Source organism: Lithobates pipiens, unplaced genomic scaffold (genome assembly GCF_037356315.1).
Source record: "Lithobates pipiens isolate NorthernLeopardFrog02 unplaced genomic scaffold, aLitPip1_a1.2 Scaffold_4, whole genome shotgun sequence".
Taxonomy (NCBI): domain Eukaryota; kingdom Metazoa; phylum Chordata; class Amphibia; order Anura; family Ranidae; genus Lithobates; species Lithobates pipiens.
Window position 1 is genome coordinate 1416043 of NW_027507852.1, and position 18223 is coordinate 1434265.

The 18223-nt window shown below is 45.1% G+C and overlaps 1 protein-coding gene across 5 annotated transcripts in view; it reads right to left on the reverse strand.

Moving 5' to 3' along the window:
• Positions 1 to 18223, reverse strand: part of LOC143956686 (uncharacterized) — an 84084-nt gene that overhangs the window by 14671 nt on the left and 51190 nt on the right. For 4 of the 5 annotated variants that reach the window (XM_077466882.1, XM_077466879.1, XM_077466881.1 and 1 more), the window contains one exon: positions 7255 to 7545. The exons of the other annotated variant lie outside the window; for it this stretch is intronic. In XM_077466882.1, the coding sequence (XP_077323008.1) occupies positions 7255 to 7545 (291 nt within the window). The remainder of the gene's footprint in view (positions 1 to 7254; positions 7546 to 18223) is intronic. 5 annotated transcript variants of the gene reach the window in all.

Sequence of the window (18223 nt, forward strand, 5' to 3'; positions counted from 1 at the left end):
CCCGAGTATTCCCCATTAATGCATACGGTAAGGTGCAGCGCAAGAACAGGTAAATTAAAATGCAATGATAAATGCAGTATTAAAAAAGAAATCAGAAAAAAGTCCAACAAGAAAGGGGAAGAGTTCTAAAAGTTCCAGCAAGCACCAAGAGGATTCCACATGACAATCGCACAGTTCAAGGAAGATATTGGTGGCAGACCCCCACCTTCAGAGCAATAGCTTCACTCACCTTAAGGACTGGACCACTAAATTAACAGATGGTCAAATAGGCAGGTCCCTTCATAGGGTAAATGATCAATGCAAAGACAGAAACGCCAGTATATTCCCCGGAATATAAAAAAGGTGACAGGGGAGGAGCTACAAGCTGGCATCACCCACTGCCAACCTGCATCTTACACACCACTCAGCCATCTGTGATGGAAATGCCATTTTTTAAACTGCCGTTTGTGAGTAACCATTTTTAAAATAAAGCAGCTTTGTAACTGATCCACAGTGAGCACTTATGTCGCGTACACACGACCGGTTTTCCAGTTGGGAATAAAACTCCAAAGGTTTTTCCGATGGAGTTGCAATGGAGTTCCGCTAAAATTGTTGTGCGTACAAACGAAGTTTGGTTAGAGACGATTCGCGCTTTTCAGAATCCAGCTTTTTCTGATCGTTTTAATACTGTTCAGTTTGTGCTTGTGTGTTTGTATCTGGTTTTCAGTGCATGTAGTCAGTTCGCATATGTTTTTCAGTGCATTCTGGTCCGCACGTTACTGATTTTCCACTCACACTTCACAGGCCTTGCTGTTCTTCAGTGCATTCTGTTAAGTTCGTTCTGACCAGCCAACCGTTTTGAAACCATGGTGCAGGTACGTACTCGTTGTAGAAATCATGCTGTGTGGGGGCTTGGTGTTGGGGTTCATATTTTGATCTGAGCCCAGTCCAGGAATAGGGCAAGGAGGAGTTCATGGACCAAGAATTGGTTACTCCAGCATGACCAATTCTTGCACATGCCTTTGCTTCGTGAGATCCAGCAGAATAATCTTGATGATTTTAGGAATGATCACAGGATGATGGACCCTGCTTTCCACCGTCTGTTGGCTTTGCTTACCCCTTATATCAGCAGGCAGGATACCTGCATGAGGCAAGCCATCACTCCGGAGCAGAGGCTAGTCACCACGTTGCAATACTTGGCGACTGGGAGAAGTCTGCAGTACCTGAAGTTCTTAACAGGCATCTCCCCCCAGGCTCTGGGGATCATTATTCCAGAGACCTGTTCTGCCATCATTTAGGTCCTGTAGAAGGACTATATTAAGGTAAGTTTTCTCCTTTAACATCACATTATATGTATTTATTGTTTGCTAATGTATTGTATCCTCGCGCTGACAATAGCCGATTACCAGCTCCGTTGTATCACATGATCAGCTGTCATTGGCTGACAGCTGATCACGTGATAAGGGGTTGGGATCGACCCCTTGCTCGGTTCAGTGATCAGGCGAGTCTCATAGACTCGCTGATCACAGAGCGTGCCGCTCGTGCACAGGACGACGTCAATAGACGTAGTCCTGGCAAAGGAGGTCCGCGCTGTAGCCGTCATTTGGTTATAGCACGGGTCTCAAGTGGTTAAACAAACTGCGGTTTCTGGATGACCAAACTGAAGCCAGGGAATCTCTTTCAACCCTTCCCTGCAGCCTTCCCTCCACCCTTCCCTCAACCCCAGCAGAAGCTGACGAGGAACAACCTGGGCCTTCCATCCTGAAAGAAGTGGATGCGCCCAGCTGGAGCCAAGTATATTATTTTTCAGGGCTGTGAAAATTAAAGATTAATTCTTCGATCAAAAGAGTTCCGTTGGAGATCCAGTGACATCATGGACATCAACGTCATTGGAATCCTCCCCCCTTCCCCAAGTGCCTCCGTCTGCTAACGAAGGGAAGGGGGGAGGAGTCCCGTGATGTTGAAGTTCTGATTGAATGTAACGCGTATGGAGGAGGAGCTATGCATGATGTTACCCGCTGCTGCCCGATGGAACTAACATGATTGTCAGCTTTACATGCTGTGTTTTTATTATGTTTATGTGAATAGTTTGTGTTTGAACACAAAAATTTAATCTTATACTTAAGCGGTGAGCACTTAGATCTTTTCTTTCTACCCATGACCTGGTGTCCTTGCTGAGATCTAAGGAGACGTGAGAGAAATTTATGGTCCGTGTTAACCCTTTTGATGCCCGCTTTCATCACCACCTGTTTGCACAGGGGTCCATGCCAAAAGGTGAGAGTGATTAGTTAGACCAGAGGTGGAGGGATTGTCATGCTACTGTGGTAAAAAAAAAAGACTTACGTCAGTGCTACAGTTTGAATTTAAAACGTATTTGTGTGAACTGTGAAGTTAAGTCATGGATTGTGGAAACTAACTAGTGTCGGGTAATTGTATATAGTGTATACCACATTTACCACTGACTAATGCAGAGTTGCAATGCAAGGAGATCAGCTAAAAGTAGTTGGATTTGTATTGAGTTATAATTAATCAAAATGAGTCAATTAACCGTTTAAAAAAAAAACGATTAATCGAACACGAAAATTTTAATCAGTAACAGCCCTATTATTTTTTTACATATTTATTGTCCTAATATTAATGATGTTAACTAGATGTTATAATTGACTACAAATCAATGATTTTATTCAAAAAAATTATGTATACATATCACTAGACAGTAGTGGCCAAAAAATTTTGGGACCAGCTTGAAAAATGCTGGGGTCAGAATGATAGTCTTTTCTATTTATTAACATTCAATTTGCAAGTCATGAGCTGAAAATTGTGTGTGATTGATGCAAAAACTAAAACTATGTCCTTTTTTTATACACAGGATGAGCTCAGCCAGGAGTAGGGTCTGGAAAGCGTCAGCCAGGAGGAGGCCGTGCCCAGTGTCAGCCAGGAGGTGACTGAGCCCAGTAGGAGCCTCACCCAATCACAGGTGCCTCCCCTCTGCCTAACCACCAAAAGGCCCAGGAAGGGGACAATAGTGCAGGAAGCAGCACTGGGTCTCATTAGGGAAGCCAGCCATTTCCTCAGGAGCCCCCCCAACGCTGAAGAGGCCTATGGCTTCTATCTAGCCCCCAGGTTTCTAGAATTGGAGAAGGGCCAACGCCTCCTCTGTGAGGGATTTTTTCCTGATGCCCTTTAGAAGAAGTTGAGGGGCCAGCTGACTGAGAACAGCCACATATGTGAGCTTGCCCATCCTCCTCCTCCTCCTGCCACAAGTCCACCACCAGAGCCACAGCCTCCAAGGAACGCTGCAGGGAAGGCTGTAGGGAAGTCTGCAGGGAAGAGAAGAAAGTGATGGCCTAGGTTCAGTCTGGTCTGACAGAAGACGCACGCTGTTGTAGTACCACAAACTGGGGACAGATATGTCATCTGCTGCTGGTCCTGATCTCTGGGATTCCTGGACCAGATTGTGCTCCAAATTATATGGACTCCTCAAGCTACCAATTTTCTGTTCCACAGACTTATTGAGGTGTGCCATGGAGGCCAAAAGGCTTTGCAAATTACAAAAGTTTGTCCGGCGTTGACTTACTCTTTATTTTGTTACCCAGAATAAATGGATATTTTATTTTCACAACATACAGTGGTGTGAAAAAGTGTTTGCCCCCTTCCTCATTTCCTGTTCCTTTGCATGTTTGTCACACTTAAGTGTTTCGGAACATCAAACCAATTTAAACAATAGTCAAGGACAACACAAGTAAACACAAAATGCAATTTGTAAATGAAGGTGTTTATTATTAAAGGTGAAAAAAAATCCAAACCATCATGGCCCTGTGTGAAAAAGTGATTGCCCCCCTTGTTAAAACATACTATAACTGTGGTTGTCCACACCTGAGTTCAATTTCTCTAGCCACACCCAGGCCTGATTATTGCCACACCTGTTCACAATCAAGGCATCACTTAAATAGGAGCTGCTTGACACAGTAAGGTCCACCAGAAGATCCTTAAAAGCTACACATCATGCCGAGACCCAAAGAAATTCAGGAACAATTGAGAAAGAAAGTAATTGAGATCTATCAGTCTGGAAAGGGTTATAAAGCCATTTCCAAAGCTTTGGGAATCCAGCGAACCACAGTGAGAGCCATTATCCACAAATGGCGAAGACATGGAACAGTGGTGAACCTTCCCAGGAGTGGCCGGCAGCCCAAAATTACCCCAAGAGCGCAGCGACGACTCATCCAAGAGGTCACAAAAGACCCCACAACAACGTCCAAGGAACTGTAGGCCTCACTTGCCTCAGTTAAGGTCAGCGTTCATGCCTCCACCATCAGGAAAAGACTGGGCAAAAATGGCCTGCATGGCAGAGTTCCAAGGAGAAAACCACTGCTGAGCAAAAAGAACATCAAAGCTCATCTCAATTTCTCCACAACACATCTTGATGATCCCCAAGACTTTTGGGACAACATTCTGTGGACCGATGAGACAAAAGTGGAACTCTTTGGAAGGTGTGTGTCCAAGTATATCTGGCTTAGAAGGAACACTGCATTTCATAAAAAGAACATTATACCAACAGTAAAATATGGTGGTGGTAGTGTGATGGTCTGGGGCTGTTTTGCTGCTTCAGGACCTGGAAGACTTGCCGTGATAAAAGGAACTATGAATTCTGCTGTCTACCAAGAGATCCTGAAGGAGAATGTCCGACCATCTGTTCGTGTACTCAAGCTGAAACGAACTTGGGTTCTGCAGCAGGACAGTGATCCTAAACACACCAGCAAGTCCACCACCGAATGGCTGAAGAAAAACAAAATGAAGACTTTGGAGTGGCCTAGCCAAAGTCCTGACCTGAATCCTATTGAGATGTTGTGGTATGACCTTAAAAAGGCCGTTCATGCTCGAAAACCCTCTAATGTAACTGAATTAGGACAATTCTGAAAAGATGAGTGGGCCAAAATTCCTCCAGGACGCTGTAAAAGCCTCATTGCACGTTATCGCAAACGCTTGGTTGCAGTTGTTGCTGCTAAGGGTGGCCCAACCAGTTATTAGGTTTAGGGGGCAATCACTTTTTCACACAGGGCCATGATGGTTTGGATTTTTTTTCACCTTTAATAATAAACACCTTCATTTACAAATTGCATTTTGTGTTTACTTGTGTTGTCCTTGACTATTGTTTAAATTGCTTTGATGTTCCGAAACACTTAAGTGTGACAAACATGCAAAGGAACAGGAAATGAGGAAGGGGGCAAACACTTTTTCACACCACTGTACTTTCCTATGTCTTTTTATTCAAAAAGGACAGTTTGTTTGTGAGTAGGCAGGTACATTTAAAAAAGACAATGTCAAATTAATAAGGGACAACTACCTCCTTGAGGTTAATAAAAAATATAAGATAATCATGTTATTGTGGTAATGTGACACTTCAAAAAAACAAATTATATGGAGATCACTAGAAAATAATTAAGTAAATCTTGATGAAATAAAAAACTATAAAAATGATAAAAGATGAGCATAAAAAATAATTGTAAACATTATTATGGAGATCGGGCTTTTAAAAAATAGAATATTAGTCATCAGATGAGGATAAATATGGAAGAAATCAGTTTGTGAGAACTCTGTGTGAATATGAGCAGCAAAACAATTTCATTCTTCTAGCATTCTAAAGAAGAAAAAAATGCACTGCATTAAAAGATCACAGAATTAGCAGTGTGAGGAATGTGCTAACTCCAATATGAACGCTAGTTTTACCACACCAATCGCTTCCGTCTCGTACTTGCTTCAGCGCATGCGTTTTTGGTCCATCGGAAAGGATACACACGAGCGGTTTTGCCGATAGGAATTGGTTCCGTCAGAAATATTTAAAACATGTTTTAATTCTAGGTCCGTCAGAATTTTCGTTAAAAAAAGTCAGATGAGGCATACACACAATCAGAGTATATGATGAAATGCTTCCGTCTGACTTTTTCTGTCGGACATTCTGCTCGTGTGTACGCGGCATTAGATTTGTTTTTGCTTCACCCTTTGTATATTCCGGAGGAATCTGCTGGAGTTCCTGTCTTTGCCTGGATCATTTACCCTATGAAGGGACCTGTCTATCTGACCATCTATTAATTCAGTGGTCCAGTCCTTAAAGCGGTAGTATAGTTATTTTTTTACTTTTACCTACAGGTAAGCCTATAATAAGGCTTACCTGTAGGTAAAAAGAATATCTTCTAAACCTGTACGATTTAGGAGATATTCCCCTCGCAGTGAGCTGCTGACTTCAGCGGCACATGCGCTCCGGGGATTCTCAGCTGAAAGCCCAGCAGACTCCAGACCTTGCCGGAAAGAAGTCTCTCTAGCAGCACTAGCAGCCTATGTGCACATGCAGATACCGTGTACTCACTACCCACATACACTCACAATACAGGTACTAATGATCTACACACACTACTCAACAACATCAGGTATTCACAAAACACAGGTACTCACAATAAACAGGTACTCACAATAAACAGGTACTCCCAATACTCAGGAACTCTCAATACTCAGGAACTCTCAATACTCAGGTACTCACATACACTGTCAGTCAGGTTTTGGTGTTTGTGTCTCTGCATCACTCTGCACAGCCTCCCCTGTAATCTGACACAAGCAGTCAGTCAGTCACCTTCAGTGCCAGCACTCACTAATCAGTCTCACACTGTCCCTCCTCTGGTCGGCACTTCACTTACCCGCCGCTGTTCCCTGTCAGCCTTCCACCCCCCCGGTCCCGCTAGATGTCCTCCTGACTCCTCTGCCTATGTCTGTGGGGTGATTACTGTCCTCAGTACACCTGCTTCCACACCACGATGTCCCGCTCTGCTGCCGCTGTGAGTCCCCAGATCACCCGCTGGCGCTCACAGTTGTGGGGGAGTCCAACGGCCACGCTGCCACTCTCAGGGGTGGGGGGTCCGGTCCAATCCTCTGCACGCTGCTCCCTCTCACTCCATGCTGTCCCCAGCACTGACTTTCGCTCCAAAAAAAAAACTCTGCAACAGTACCACCTAGTGCTCAACTGACACCCGTCAGTCCCTTCAGATTTGCACTGGATTCAACCAGTCTTAACCCCTTACACTCCCTGAATTCACTCTATATACGAAAACCCACTCCCAGTGCCCTACTTTACAACCTATGGGGAAGGTCTGGGAGACATCTAAATGCACACTTCATATTGAAAGCTCCACAAGGCTCACTCCCATATGGGCAGATGACTCACTACCAGAACTAACTTTTTTTGTTGTTGTTGGCCTTGTAGTAATTTTTATATCAAAATCTTACCTATCACAATCAAAACTTCTTCTTTGGCGAGTTGAGAGTCGATGGTTCTTCCTGACACTGTAACTGAATACCCACAGGAGTAATTTCCAGTGTTCGTTATCTGTAGTTCAGTATAGTTCAGAACTCCAAAGTTATCAGATTCAGATATTTTCCTTCCATTTTGATAAAGTGTGATTCCAGTTGCTGCTGAAGACTGTTCTCTGGGTACTACACATTGAAGGACTGCTGGGTTATTTTTTATAAAGACATGTCTCTGGGGTGTCACAAAGAGTGATGGTGCGGGAGGTCGCTCTGGAAAAGGAACCATTACATTGAACAGAAGTCCAGTTTATTTCAGCAAATTGTTATTGCTTCACAGTTTGTGATTTACATAGACTTGTAGATGTTATACAGTATATGCCTTAAACTTACAAGAACGTATCTATACCAGTATTGAACAAGTTTAAAGAAAGACACCATTTGTGAAAAGTCTAAAGAGGCCTTGATATAGTAAAGGGGGAGAAACAAGCTGTCTCTTTTTTATCAACTTTTACATATTTAGAGATGGGATGTATGGGATGCCCAGAACTGTAGTTAAATGTAACTCGAGGACTTAAAGTGGATGCAAACCCAAACATTTTTTTCTTTGTCTGGAACAATATAGAGTATGGGATTTCAGATCAGCTGTGCCCAGTCTTGACACAAAGAGTTAATTCAGCTCTGAGCAATCCTAATAATCTTTGTCCGTTCTTCCCCCTTGCTGTGAGTGACAGGTGATTTACATATCTCGTACACTAGCTTAAGACATGCATTTATTTTTTAATTCCTACCCCCTCTCTTTTCTTCAGCAGCACTGCAAGGATTGGCTGTTCCACAAGTCATGTGGGGCCTTTTCTGGGTTTTGACTGGAAGTTAGTGAGCATAGCAGAAGTTCAGTGTAAGAAATACACAGGAGAAAATGCATGTTGATAAGGGGAGAGTGGAGGTGGGCGGGGAGCCTACTGACATCACGACTCCACCCACTGAGCCCTGGAAAACAGGCCCACCCACAAAATCTGCAGTTTTTCGGGTCTCATAGCAGACAGAGGGGAGACATTTGACAGGTAAAGATACATGCTGGAGGCTTGTATATCCTTCTAGATAACCAATATTGCAGTAGTTTAGAAAGGATGAGAGTGGGTTTACATCCACTTTAAAACTGCTATCCAAAAATCACACAGCTGTTCTCCCGGACGATGTGCTGATCAGCTTGGCTAGATCGAAAACATTTGAAACACTGAATGTAGGCGATTTTCCTTTGTAGAAAAATTCCAAGGCACTGGCTTCTCTTTAGAAACCCCAAGCAAGAGGTGTAGGGTAGCTGTGCTGGCTCTAAGTTTCCCCCCTGTTGATGGCTAGCTGGGTTTTGCACCTGACTGCTTCTCATCTATAGCAGTGGTGGTGCATCCATAAGGGCGCACGGGCGCCGCCCCCTCTCTCCTGCCGCCCCCTCTAGTCTAGCACCAATAGATAGATTCATGCATTGCATGAATCTATCTATGGCCCGTTGCTGCCACCCCCCCATTCAGGCGCCCGGCCCCTTTTTGGGTGACGGGAGCCTGAATTACAGCGGCTGGGGGGGGGGTGTTTTTGAAGAACCTGATTAGAGCCATAGGCTGTAATAGGAGTAAAAAAAAGGTGACCTGCGAGCGCCATGCTGGGAGCTCGCACGTCACTCAGCTGTGTTAGAAAAGCAAATTAATATTCGCTTTCCTAACACTAAACCACTTCTCTGCCAATTAGCTGCTCAGATCAGTTACCTGTCACCTGATTGGCTGAAATGACAGGCGCTGTGATTGGACACCTATCAGGCGTCCAATCATAGCAGAGGACAGGAGAAGACATCGAGGAGCTGTCCCACTGACACAGGATAAGTGCAGACAGCAGGCGGGGGGGGGGGCACACTGGCAGCATTTGATGTGGCACAGTGGGAGCATTTGATGGGGCACAGTGGGAGCAATTCATGGCACAGTGGAAGCATTTGATGGGGCACAGTGGAAGCAATTCATGGCACAGTGGAAGCATTCGATGGCACAGTGGGAGTATTTGATATGGCACAGTGGCTGCGTTTGATGGTACAGTGGCTTTGCTTGATGGCACAGTGGTGGCAATTGATGGGCACAGTGGCTGTGTTTGATGGCACAGTGGCTGTTTTTGATGGTACAGTGGCGACTATTGATGGGCACAGTGGCTGCATTTGATGGGCACAGTGGCTGTGTTTGATGGCACAGTGGCAGCAATTGATGGGCACAGGGGCTGTGTTTGATGGCACAGTGGCTGTTTTTGATGGTACAGTGGCGACTATTGATGGGCACAGTGGCTGCGTTTGATGGGCACAGTGGCTGCATTTGATGGGCACAGTGGCTGTGTTTGATGGCACAGTGGCTGTGTTTGATGGCACAGTGGCGGCAATTGATGGACACAGTGGCTGCGTTTGATGGGCACAGTGGCAGCATTTGATGGGCACAGTGGCTGCGTTTGATGGGCACAGTGGCTGCATTTGATGGGCACAGTGGCTGTGTTTGATGGCACAGTAGCTGTGTTTCATGATACTGTGGCGGCAATTGATGGGCACAGTGGCTGTGTTTGGGCCATAGGCTGTAATAGGAGTAAAAAAAGGTGACCTGCGAGCGCCATGCTGGGAGCTCGCACGTCACTGAGCTGTGTTAGAAAAGCAAATTAATATTCGCTTTCCTAACACTAAACCACTTCTCTGCCAATTAGCTGCTCAGATCAGTTACCTGTCACCTGATTGGCTGAAATGACAGGCGCTGTGATTGGACACCTATCAGGCGTCCAATCATAGCAGAGGACAGGAGAAGACATCGAGGAGCTGCCCCACTGACACAGGATAAGTGCAGACAGCAGGCGGGGGGGGGGGCACACTGGCAGCATTTGATGTGGCACAGTGGGAGCATTTGATGGGGCACAGTGGGAGCAATTCATGGCACAGTGGAAGCATTTGATGGGGCACAGTGGAAGCAATTCATGGCACAGTGGAAGCATTCGATGGCACAGTGGGAGTATTTGATATGGCACAGTGGCTGCGTTTGATGGTACAGTGGCTTTGCTTGATGGCACAGTGGTGGCAATTGATGGGCACAGTGGCTGTGTTTGATGGCACAGTGGCTGTTTTTGATGGTACAGTGGCGACTATTGATGGGCACAGTGGCTGCATTTGATGGGCACAGTGGCTGTGTTTGATGGCACAGTGGCGGCAATTGATGGGCACAGGGGCTGTGTTTGATGGCACAGTGGCTGTTTTTGATGGTACAGTGGCGACTATTGATGGGCACAGTGGCTGCGTTTGATGGGCACAGTGGCTGCATTTGATGGGCACAGTGGCTGTGTTTGATGGCACAGTGGCAGCAATTGATGGGCACAGTGGCTGTGTTTGATGGCACAGTGGCTGTGTTTGATGGCACAGTGGCGGCAATTGATGGGCACAGTGGCTGCGTTTGATGGGCATAGTGGCAGCGTTTGATGGGCACAATGGCTGCATTTGATGGGCACAGTGGCTGTGTTTGATGGCACAGTGGCGGCAATTGATGGACACAGTGGCTGCGTTTGATGGGCACAGTGGCAGCATTTGATGGGCACAGTGGCTGCGTTTGATGGGCACAGTGGCTGCATTTGATGGGCACAGTGGCTGCATTTGATGGGCACAGTGGCTGTGTTTGATGGCACAGTAGCTGTGTTTCATGATACTGTGGCGGCAATTGATGGGCACAGTGGCTGTGTTTGATGGGCACAGTGGCTGTGTTTGATGGTACAGTGGTGGCTATTGATGGGCACAGTGGCTGCGTTTGATGGCACAGTGTGGCTGCAATTGATGGGGGTTTTATTTAGAATTTTTTAGTTTGTTTGCACCCCCCAAAAATTTTGTTCACCAGCCGCCACTGGTCTATAGGCTCTGGGGTGTAGTGGTTGAAACTACTCACTCAGTCCCTTTGAAATATTCTGTAGCTCAAGTGGTGACTGCTGAACAGGCCACCTGCTGGACAGGTCCCAAAGGCTCCCAGGGTGACTCAGCTAAGCCTGACTGAGGCTGAAAGGGTGTGAGGCTTCTTCTGCTGCTCTCTTTCCTCCTCTCTGGCTCCTTCTGCCCCCAGCACAGGGGTCCCCTTCCAGGTCACAGGACATTGGACTCTACTCTCACATGGCCAGGCTCCAGAATACTTATGGGCTATATCTCTCCACCTTCTGGGCTATCCTCATCCAGGGATTGGAGGAGACTCCATACATTTCTGCCTCTCCATCCTCTAAGTTCTAGAACTCTTCAGGAGCTACTAGAATCCAGGGGGAGGTGACAGAGACTCAGCCCTTGGAGCTCTACCAACCGAACACTCAACATATTAACCATGTGGCTCCTCTGGCCACAGCAGGAGCCTCAACTAAATTTACCTACTGTACACAGGGGGTGCATAAGTATAAGTGTCCAAAATGCAGTATCTTCCTGAAATATATTAATAAAAAATACAGCATTAAGGCCACTGGATGGAACTGAAGATTCTAGGAGATAATTGTGATTAAAAAAAAAAGGCAGACTTTCATGATTTCCATTAGTGTTGGGCGAATGGTTGGCGCTGAGCAAAAGTACGGCCAGAACATCGCCTGTTCCCCGTTCGGCAAACACATGAATTTGTGGATAACTTGGAGGGATGTTCGCCCACTGAGTGCCCCACAACACAATGCGTGCTTCACAGTGCATTCTAGAGCTTTAATTGCATGAAGCCTTGCACCTGACCAGCGCTTTGCCAATTAGGGCACAGAGCATTGTCAGGACCCTGATTGGACAAAGTGATGATTACTTTGTCCAATCACAGCTCAATGCTTATAGTCCCACCCCACACGTTAAACGGTTTTGGCTATTTGGCTTATACGTGAAGATACATGAGTGAGGTTTTATGTGGAGTAAGGAAATGGGTGGGGAATGGTATAAATTTTTTTGGGGAGAAAAACACAAAGGGGATAATTTAAGATTATAGTACACTTTTGCACATCATAAGGGGAGGGGGGTAATTAAGAGGTGACTATATCATTGATTGTGGGGAGCAAACATGTGTGGACGTGTGCGGAAATGTTTTGGATCCTATAAAATAACTGGGAAACCCTTCCTTCTATTGTAAAATAATGCCCTGTACACACAGTCAGAAATTCTGACGGAAAAGGTCAAATCAGATTATGTTGTCGGAAAATCCGATCATGTGTGGGCTCTATCGGACTTCTAAATTACAAGACGAAAGTTAGTGTCTACTGGCCTCTACGTAGTCCCGTCGTATGGAACGAATGCCACCTTGTGACGAACAATCAGATTTTCCGACAACTTTGAACAACTGTGTGTATGCAAGACAAATTTGAGCCAACATCCATCGGAAAAAATCTGATGGGTTTTGTTGTCGGAATGTCTGACCGTGTGTACAGGGCATTACACAGTAATTTTTACGACGGATTTTGGCCCAAACTTGTCTAGTATACACGCGGTTGCACAAAGTTGTCGGAAAATCCGATCATTCTGAACGCGGTGATGTAGAACACGTATGATGGGACTATAAACGGGCCAGTAGTCAATAGCTTTCGTCTCGTAATTTATTCTGAGCATTCATGGCACTTTGTCTGTCGGAATTGTCTACACACGATCGGAATTTAAACAAACGGATTTTGTTGTTGAAAATTTTTGGACCAGCTCTCAAACTTTGTGTGTCGGAAATTCAGACAAAGTCCAATGGAGCCCACACACTATCAGATTTTCCGACAACATGATCCAATCGCACATTTTCCACCAGAAAGTCAGACCGTGTGTACGGGGTATTAGGTACTTTAGCAAAAGAAATAAAGTTATATTTAATGAAATTCAGTTGGAAAGTTACTGGGAATGTGATAGCTGATCAGGCATCAATATCGAGAGACTTAAAGAGGAAGTAAACCCTGATGACCTCCACCCTAAAGTTGAAGTTCCGCTCATTGGAACTCCCCCCCTCCGGTGCCACAATTGGCACCTTTCAGGGGGGAGGGGAATGTAGATACCTGTATAAACCAGGTATCTGCACCCACTTCCGGGAATAGCTAGCCGCCGCTAGCCGAAGATGCCGTTCCCGGGATACAACGGGGACCAGTGAAGATGCGCACCGTGCTTCACGCAGTAGGGTACTGGGCAGTGAAGCCACAATGCTTCACTTCCCGATTCCCTGACAGAGGATGGCAGTGGGTGCAGCCGAGAGATGAGCGATTGCTCGTCATCTGCTGCCGACATTGCTGGACCCTGGAACAAGTAAGTGTCCATTTATTAAAAGTCAGCAGCTGCAGTATTTGTAGCTGCTGACTTTTAATATTTTTTTTTAAGATGGCACTCCTCTTTAAGGTATCAAATTTGACAATTGTCTGATCTATTTACCTTTAGGGCTACGTTATCGCTCCCCCCCCAACAACCTGGTCCTGAGTAGACGTACCCCACCTCATGATGAGTGGTACCTTATGTTTACTTGGGTCCTGTTGTCCTGGAACTATGGTTTTGATTTTATTTTAATTTTTTTACAATTTTTATTACAGCAGTCTTGTCTTTCTTTTTATTTTTATATCCATTTTTCTTTACAATTGAGTCTGAAATAGGTAAATCCACAGTTGCCTATTCTTCAACTTAACACTAGAGGGAGTGCCAAACATGTGTTACTACCGCAGTTTATGCTGAAATATTACATTATGGGCCTAGTCCTGTAATATAGAGGGCAAGCCAATAATACTCCCCCATATTCTGTCTATGTACTATGACTGCCAATAATAATAAGGGTCTACTCTTCCTCTCATGGATCATGAGGGGTTTGAGTGATGAGACAAAGCGAGGAGCAATGTTTAATTATTTAATTAGAATGAAACCGTGTGTCATATGTCTCCAGGAGACACATTTACAACCTGACTCCGTCCACCTGCTTAAAACTCGTAAATTTCCGGTACAATTCCACTCCACATACTCTTCCCTCTCTAGAGGAGTAAGTGTGCATATTAATAAGACTATCTCTTTTTATTGTCAGGAGAAGCAGATTGGCAGAGAGGAAAAATATGTATTCCTGTTGTGCAACCTTGGGGCTTCAGATGTATTGTTGCAGCAATGTATATACCTCCACCCTTTAATTCTGATCCCCTGAAGAAATTAGCGCAATTTATGGCACTGCACCCAGGGACTCCTGTTCTAGCTCTGGGGACTTCAGTAATGTTATTGACCCACAGCTGGACAGGCCTGGTACTAAAAGAGTGATATCCCGTACATCCCCTTTTGCTGCTTTAATACATGAGATGGGTCTACGGGACATTTGGAGAGAGCGTAACAAGGATGTGCAGTGTTACTCCTGTCACTCTGCATCTCATGGAGGCCTCTCTAGAATAGATATGGATATATGTAATGATGATATGCTGCTCCCACATGTTTTAGATACAGCCTACAAACCCCGCTTCCTTTCGGGTCACTCTCCATTTTGGGTACGGGTGGACACAGCAGCTCCATCTGTCAAACCGATGTGGAGAGTTATTCCTGTCAGATGATCTGTTCTTCTGTACACACACACACACACACACACACACACACACACACACACACACACACACTGCGAGAAGCCCAAGAGCAGCTCTGCCCCCCAGCTCGGCTCTCGCACTTCCCTCCTTGTAGTGGCTCCCGGGTCCCACCGGTAAGACATGAATGGATGTCTTAAAGAGGGCAGGGGGAGCTGTTATAAGGGATGGGGGGTCTCTCTGATCTCTGGAGGTCTCTAAGGAAGGGGGGGGCTGTGAGCTAATGGGGGTCTCTAAGAGGGGGTACTGAATGCTGATCTAATGTGTGGTAACCAACCATTAGATCAGCAGCACCCCCTTGTAGACCTCTATTAGCTCACAGCCCCCCTTATATCAATGCCCCCCCCTTCCCTATCAGTGATGCTTGTCAGTGCCCATCACTGTAGCCTATCTATGCCCACCATTGCCGCCTATATGTGCCTATCACTGCCGCCTATTTGTGCCCATCATAGCCGCTTATCAGTGTCACACATCAGTGTAGCCTTATAAGTGCCACTTCATCAGTACCCATCATTGCTGCCTATCTGTGCCCATCATTGCCGCCTATCTGTGCCCATCATTGCCGCACAGTGTCGCACATCAGTGTAGCCTTATAAGTACCACTTCATCAGTGCCCATCATTGCCGCCTATCTGTGCCCATCATTGCTGCCTATCTGTGCCCATCATTGCCGCCTATCAGTTTCGCACATCAGTGTAGCCTTATAAATGCCACTTCATCAGTGCCCATCATTGCTGCCTATCTGTGCCCATCATTACCACCTATCTGTGCCCATCATTGCCGCACAGTGTCGCACATCAGTGTAGCCTTATAAGTACCACTTCATCAGTGCCCATCATTGCCGCCTATCAGTGTCGCACATCAGTGTAGCCTTAGAAGTGCCACTTCATCAGTGCCCATCATTGCAGCCTATCTTTGCCAATCATTGCCGCATATCAGTGGCCATCAGTAAAGGAGAAAAATGTAGTTTGAGTACAGTGTAATATGACTGCGCAATTGTCATTCAAAGTGTGACAGTGCTGAAAGCTGAAAATTGGTATGGGCAAGAAAGAAAGTGCCCAGAAGGCAAGTGGTTATATTAGCAACCCCCCAGAGACCACCTCCTTGTATCAGAGTCCCCTTTGATCAGCACCCCCCCCCCCCTTACAATTATATTTATGAATTCATATGTGAAATATATGAATTAATATAATTATAGGAGGAGGGTGTGCTGCATTTTTTAACATTTTTTGTTTTTTGGGTCTCTAAGGGAGCACTGATATAGGGGGGTTTCTGATCTAATGGGGGTCTTTAAGGAAGGGGGCTCACTGTTATAAGGGGACACTAATGTATTATGGGGGTGTGACACTGACTCTGCATTATGGAGATGTGACACTGACCCTGTATTATGGGGGGGGGGGGGGGGGGGGTAGTGACACTGACCCTTGTATACAGACAGTCTTTCAAAGCCCAAATAGTGTCTTTCTACAGCAAATAATTTGGAAAGTCAGCATTAACTTAATAAATGATTAGAAATATTATTTAATCACAAAATATATGGTTAGTATATACTAAGAACAAACAAAAAAAATTGCTGTGCGCCGCTAAAGTGTTTGGTGTGGCTAGAAGAAGAAGTGTCGGGTTTGGCTATAAGAAAGGGTGGCAACCCTAGTGGCAACTCAAAATTTTTCCTCCACTTCAGTCCTGGAGACTGTGCTTTTCAGGACAAACAGAAGCTGAATCTCCTAGGGGGGACACAGGGGACAATAAAAATCTTGAAAAAAAATGCCCAACACTCCAGCAACGATTTTGACTCGATATGCTGGATTTAGGCCTAACAGGATGCAATGAGTAAAACATTTGATTGAATTGATAAAGGGCCTTGTGCCTATCCTACATTCTGGTGAAAAGGGGTAAGTTTGTTTACTAAAGCAATAAAAACATGGTGGATTCTAACCTCAAACCACTATATTTAAATATAAAAAAGTAGTGGCCTAAATTACACTTGAAGTTGTATGTAAGATTTAACACTAGATTGAAATGTATTCAATTATCACACTTCTACAGTAAGTATTGGTGGCTATGCAGCCACAATTAAAGTATGTGTGGTCATGGGTAGGGATGAGCTTCGTGTTCGAGTCGAACGTACGTTCGACTCGAACATTGGCTGTTCGTCCGTTCAGCGAAATCCGAACTCTTGGTCCGTCCGCGTCAAAATTGCAGTCGCATCGCAGTGCATTGCTGGCTCATGATTGGCCAAGCATGCACTGTGACCCCGCATGCTTGGCCAATCGCAGCGCCAGCAGCGAGGAGAGCCATGATTGGCCACAGGCATCCTGCCTGTGGCCAATCATAGCTCAGGCTGTGTAGTGCACGCCCCACACTATATAAGGCCGCCTTTGAGGCGGCCTCGTGTAGTGTGTTGGCGTCTGAAGCAGTGGGTGTTCTGTGTACCTTCAACACAGTACACACCGATCGTTTTTGGCTGATTTCCTATCTTGCTGATGTGTAGTGGTTATTGTCTGTGCCCTGACCGCAGTATACACCGCTATATTCACCTCACCTATATAGCTAGTGATCTATCTTTAATGATAGAGCTTGCAGTCAGTAGTGTTAGGAGATAGTGCGTGCTGTCTGCGTGCTCTGTACCCAGTACATACCGCTATAATCCACCTACATAGCTGTTCTCTATTTGAGCCCAATTGCCATCTTCAGGAGTTATTGGAAGTTGTGTGTGCTTCCAGCACAGCACAGTATACATCTGTATATACCCCTTTATCTCTGGTGTTCTCTGGTTATTGAAAATAATAAAAATATATAGCAACTGGGGTCAATAGGCGCTACCTAAAAACAGGTTCTTACTCCATCTGGACTCATAAAGGATAGATATAGGTGAAAGCCAGGGTTTTTAACCAACGAACCCAATCGCCTCCCTATACCCTATATTAATGAACCCAGGAATAAATGCAAAAACCACAGCTGCACCCAGAAAATGTTACATCAAACAATATATATAATAAGTCTCCAGACCAGCAAAGGTACTAATTTCAAAAACTAAAATTCTAATAACAGGGACTACTAATCAAACAATATATATATATATAATGTGTCTCCAATCCAACGGAGATTCTGATATAAAAAAAGGTTTAGCACCCAATACAGAGATCTAGAAAAAATTACTAAAAAATATTGGCCTATACTCCAAGAAGACAAAATATTATCCAAAGTCCTCCCCAAAAAGCCTCTTTTTGTATATAAAAGGGCCCCCACCCTACGCTCTTTCTTAGTCCATAATGCTATTGATCCACCAAGACAAATAAAAATATTTAATGATTTGAAGGGTTTCTATAGATGCCAGAAATGTCTTCCATGTAAAGTTAGCAAGAAACAGCCGCGGAGAAGGGAAACGT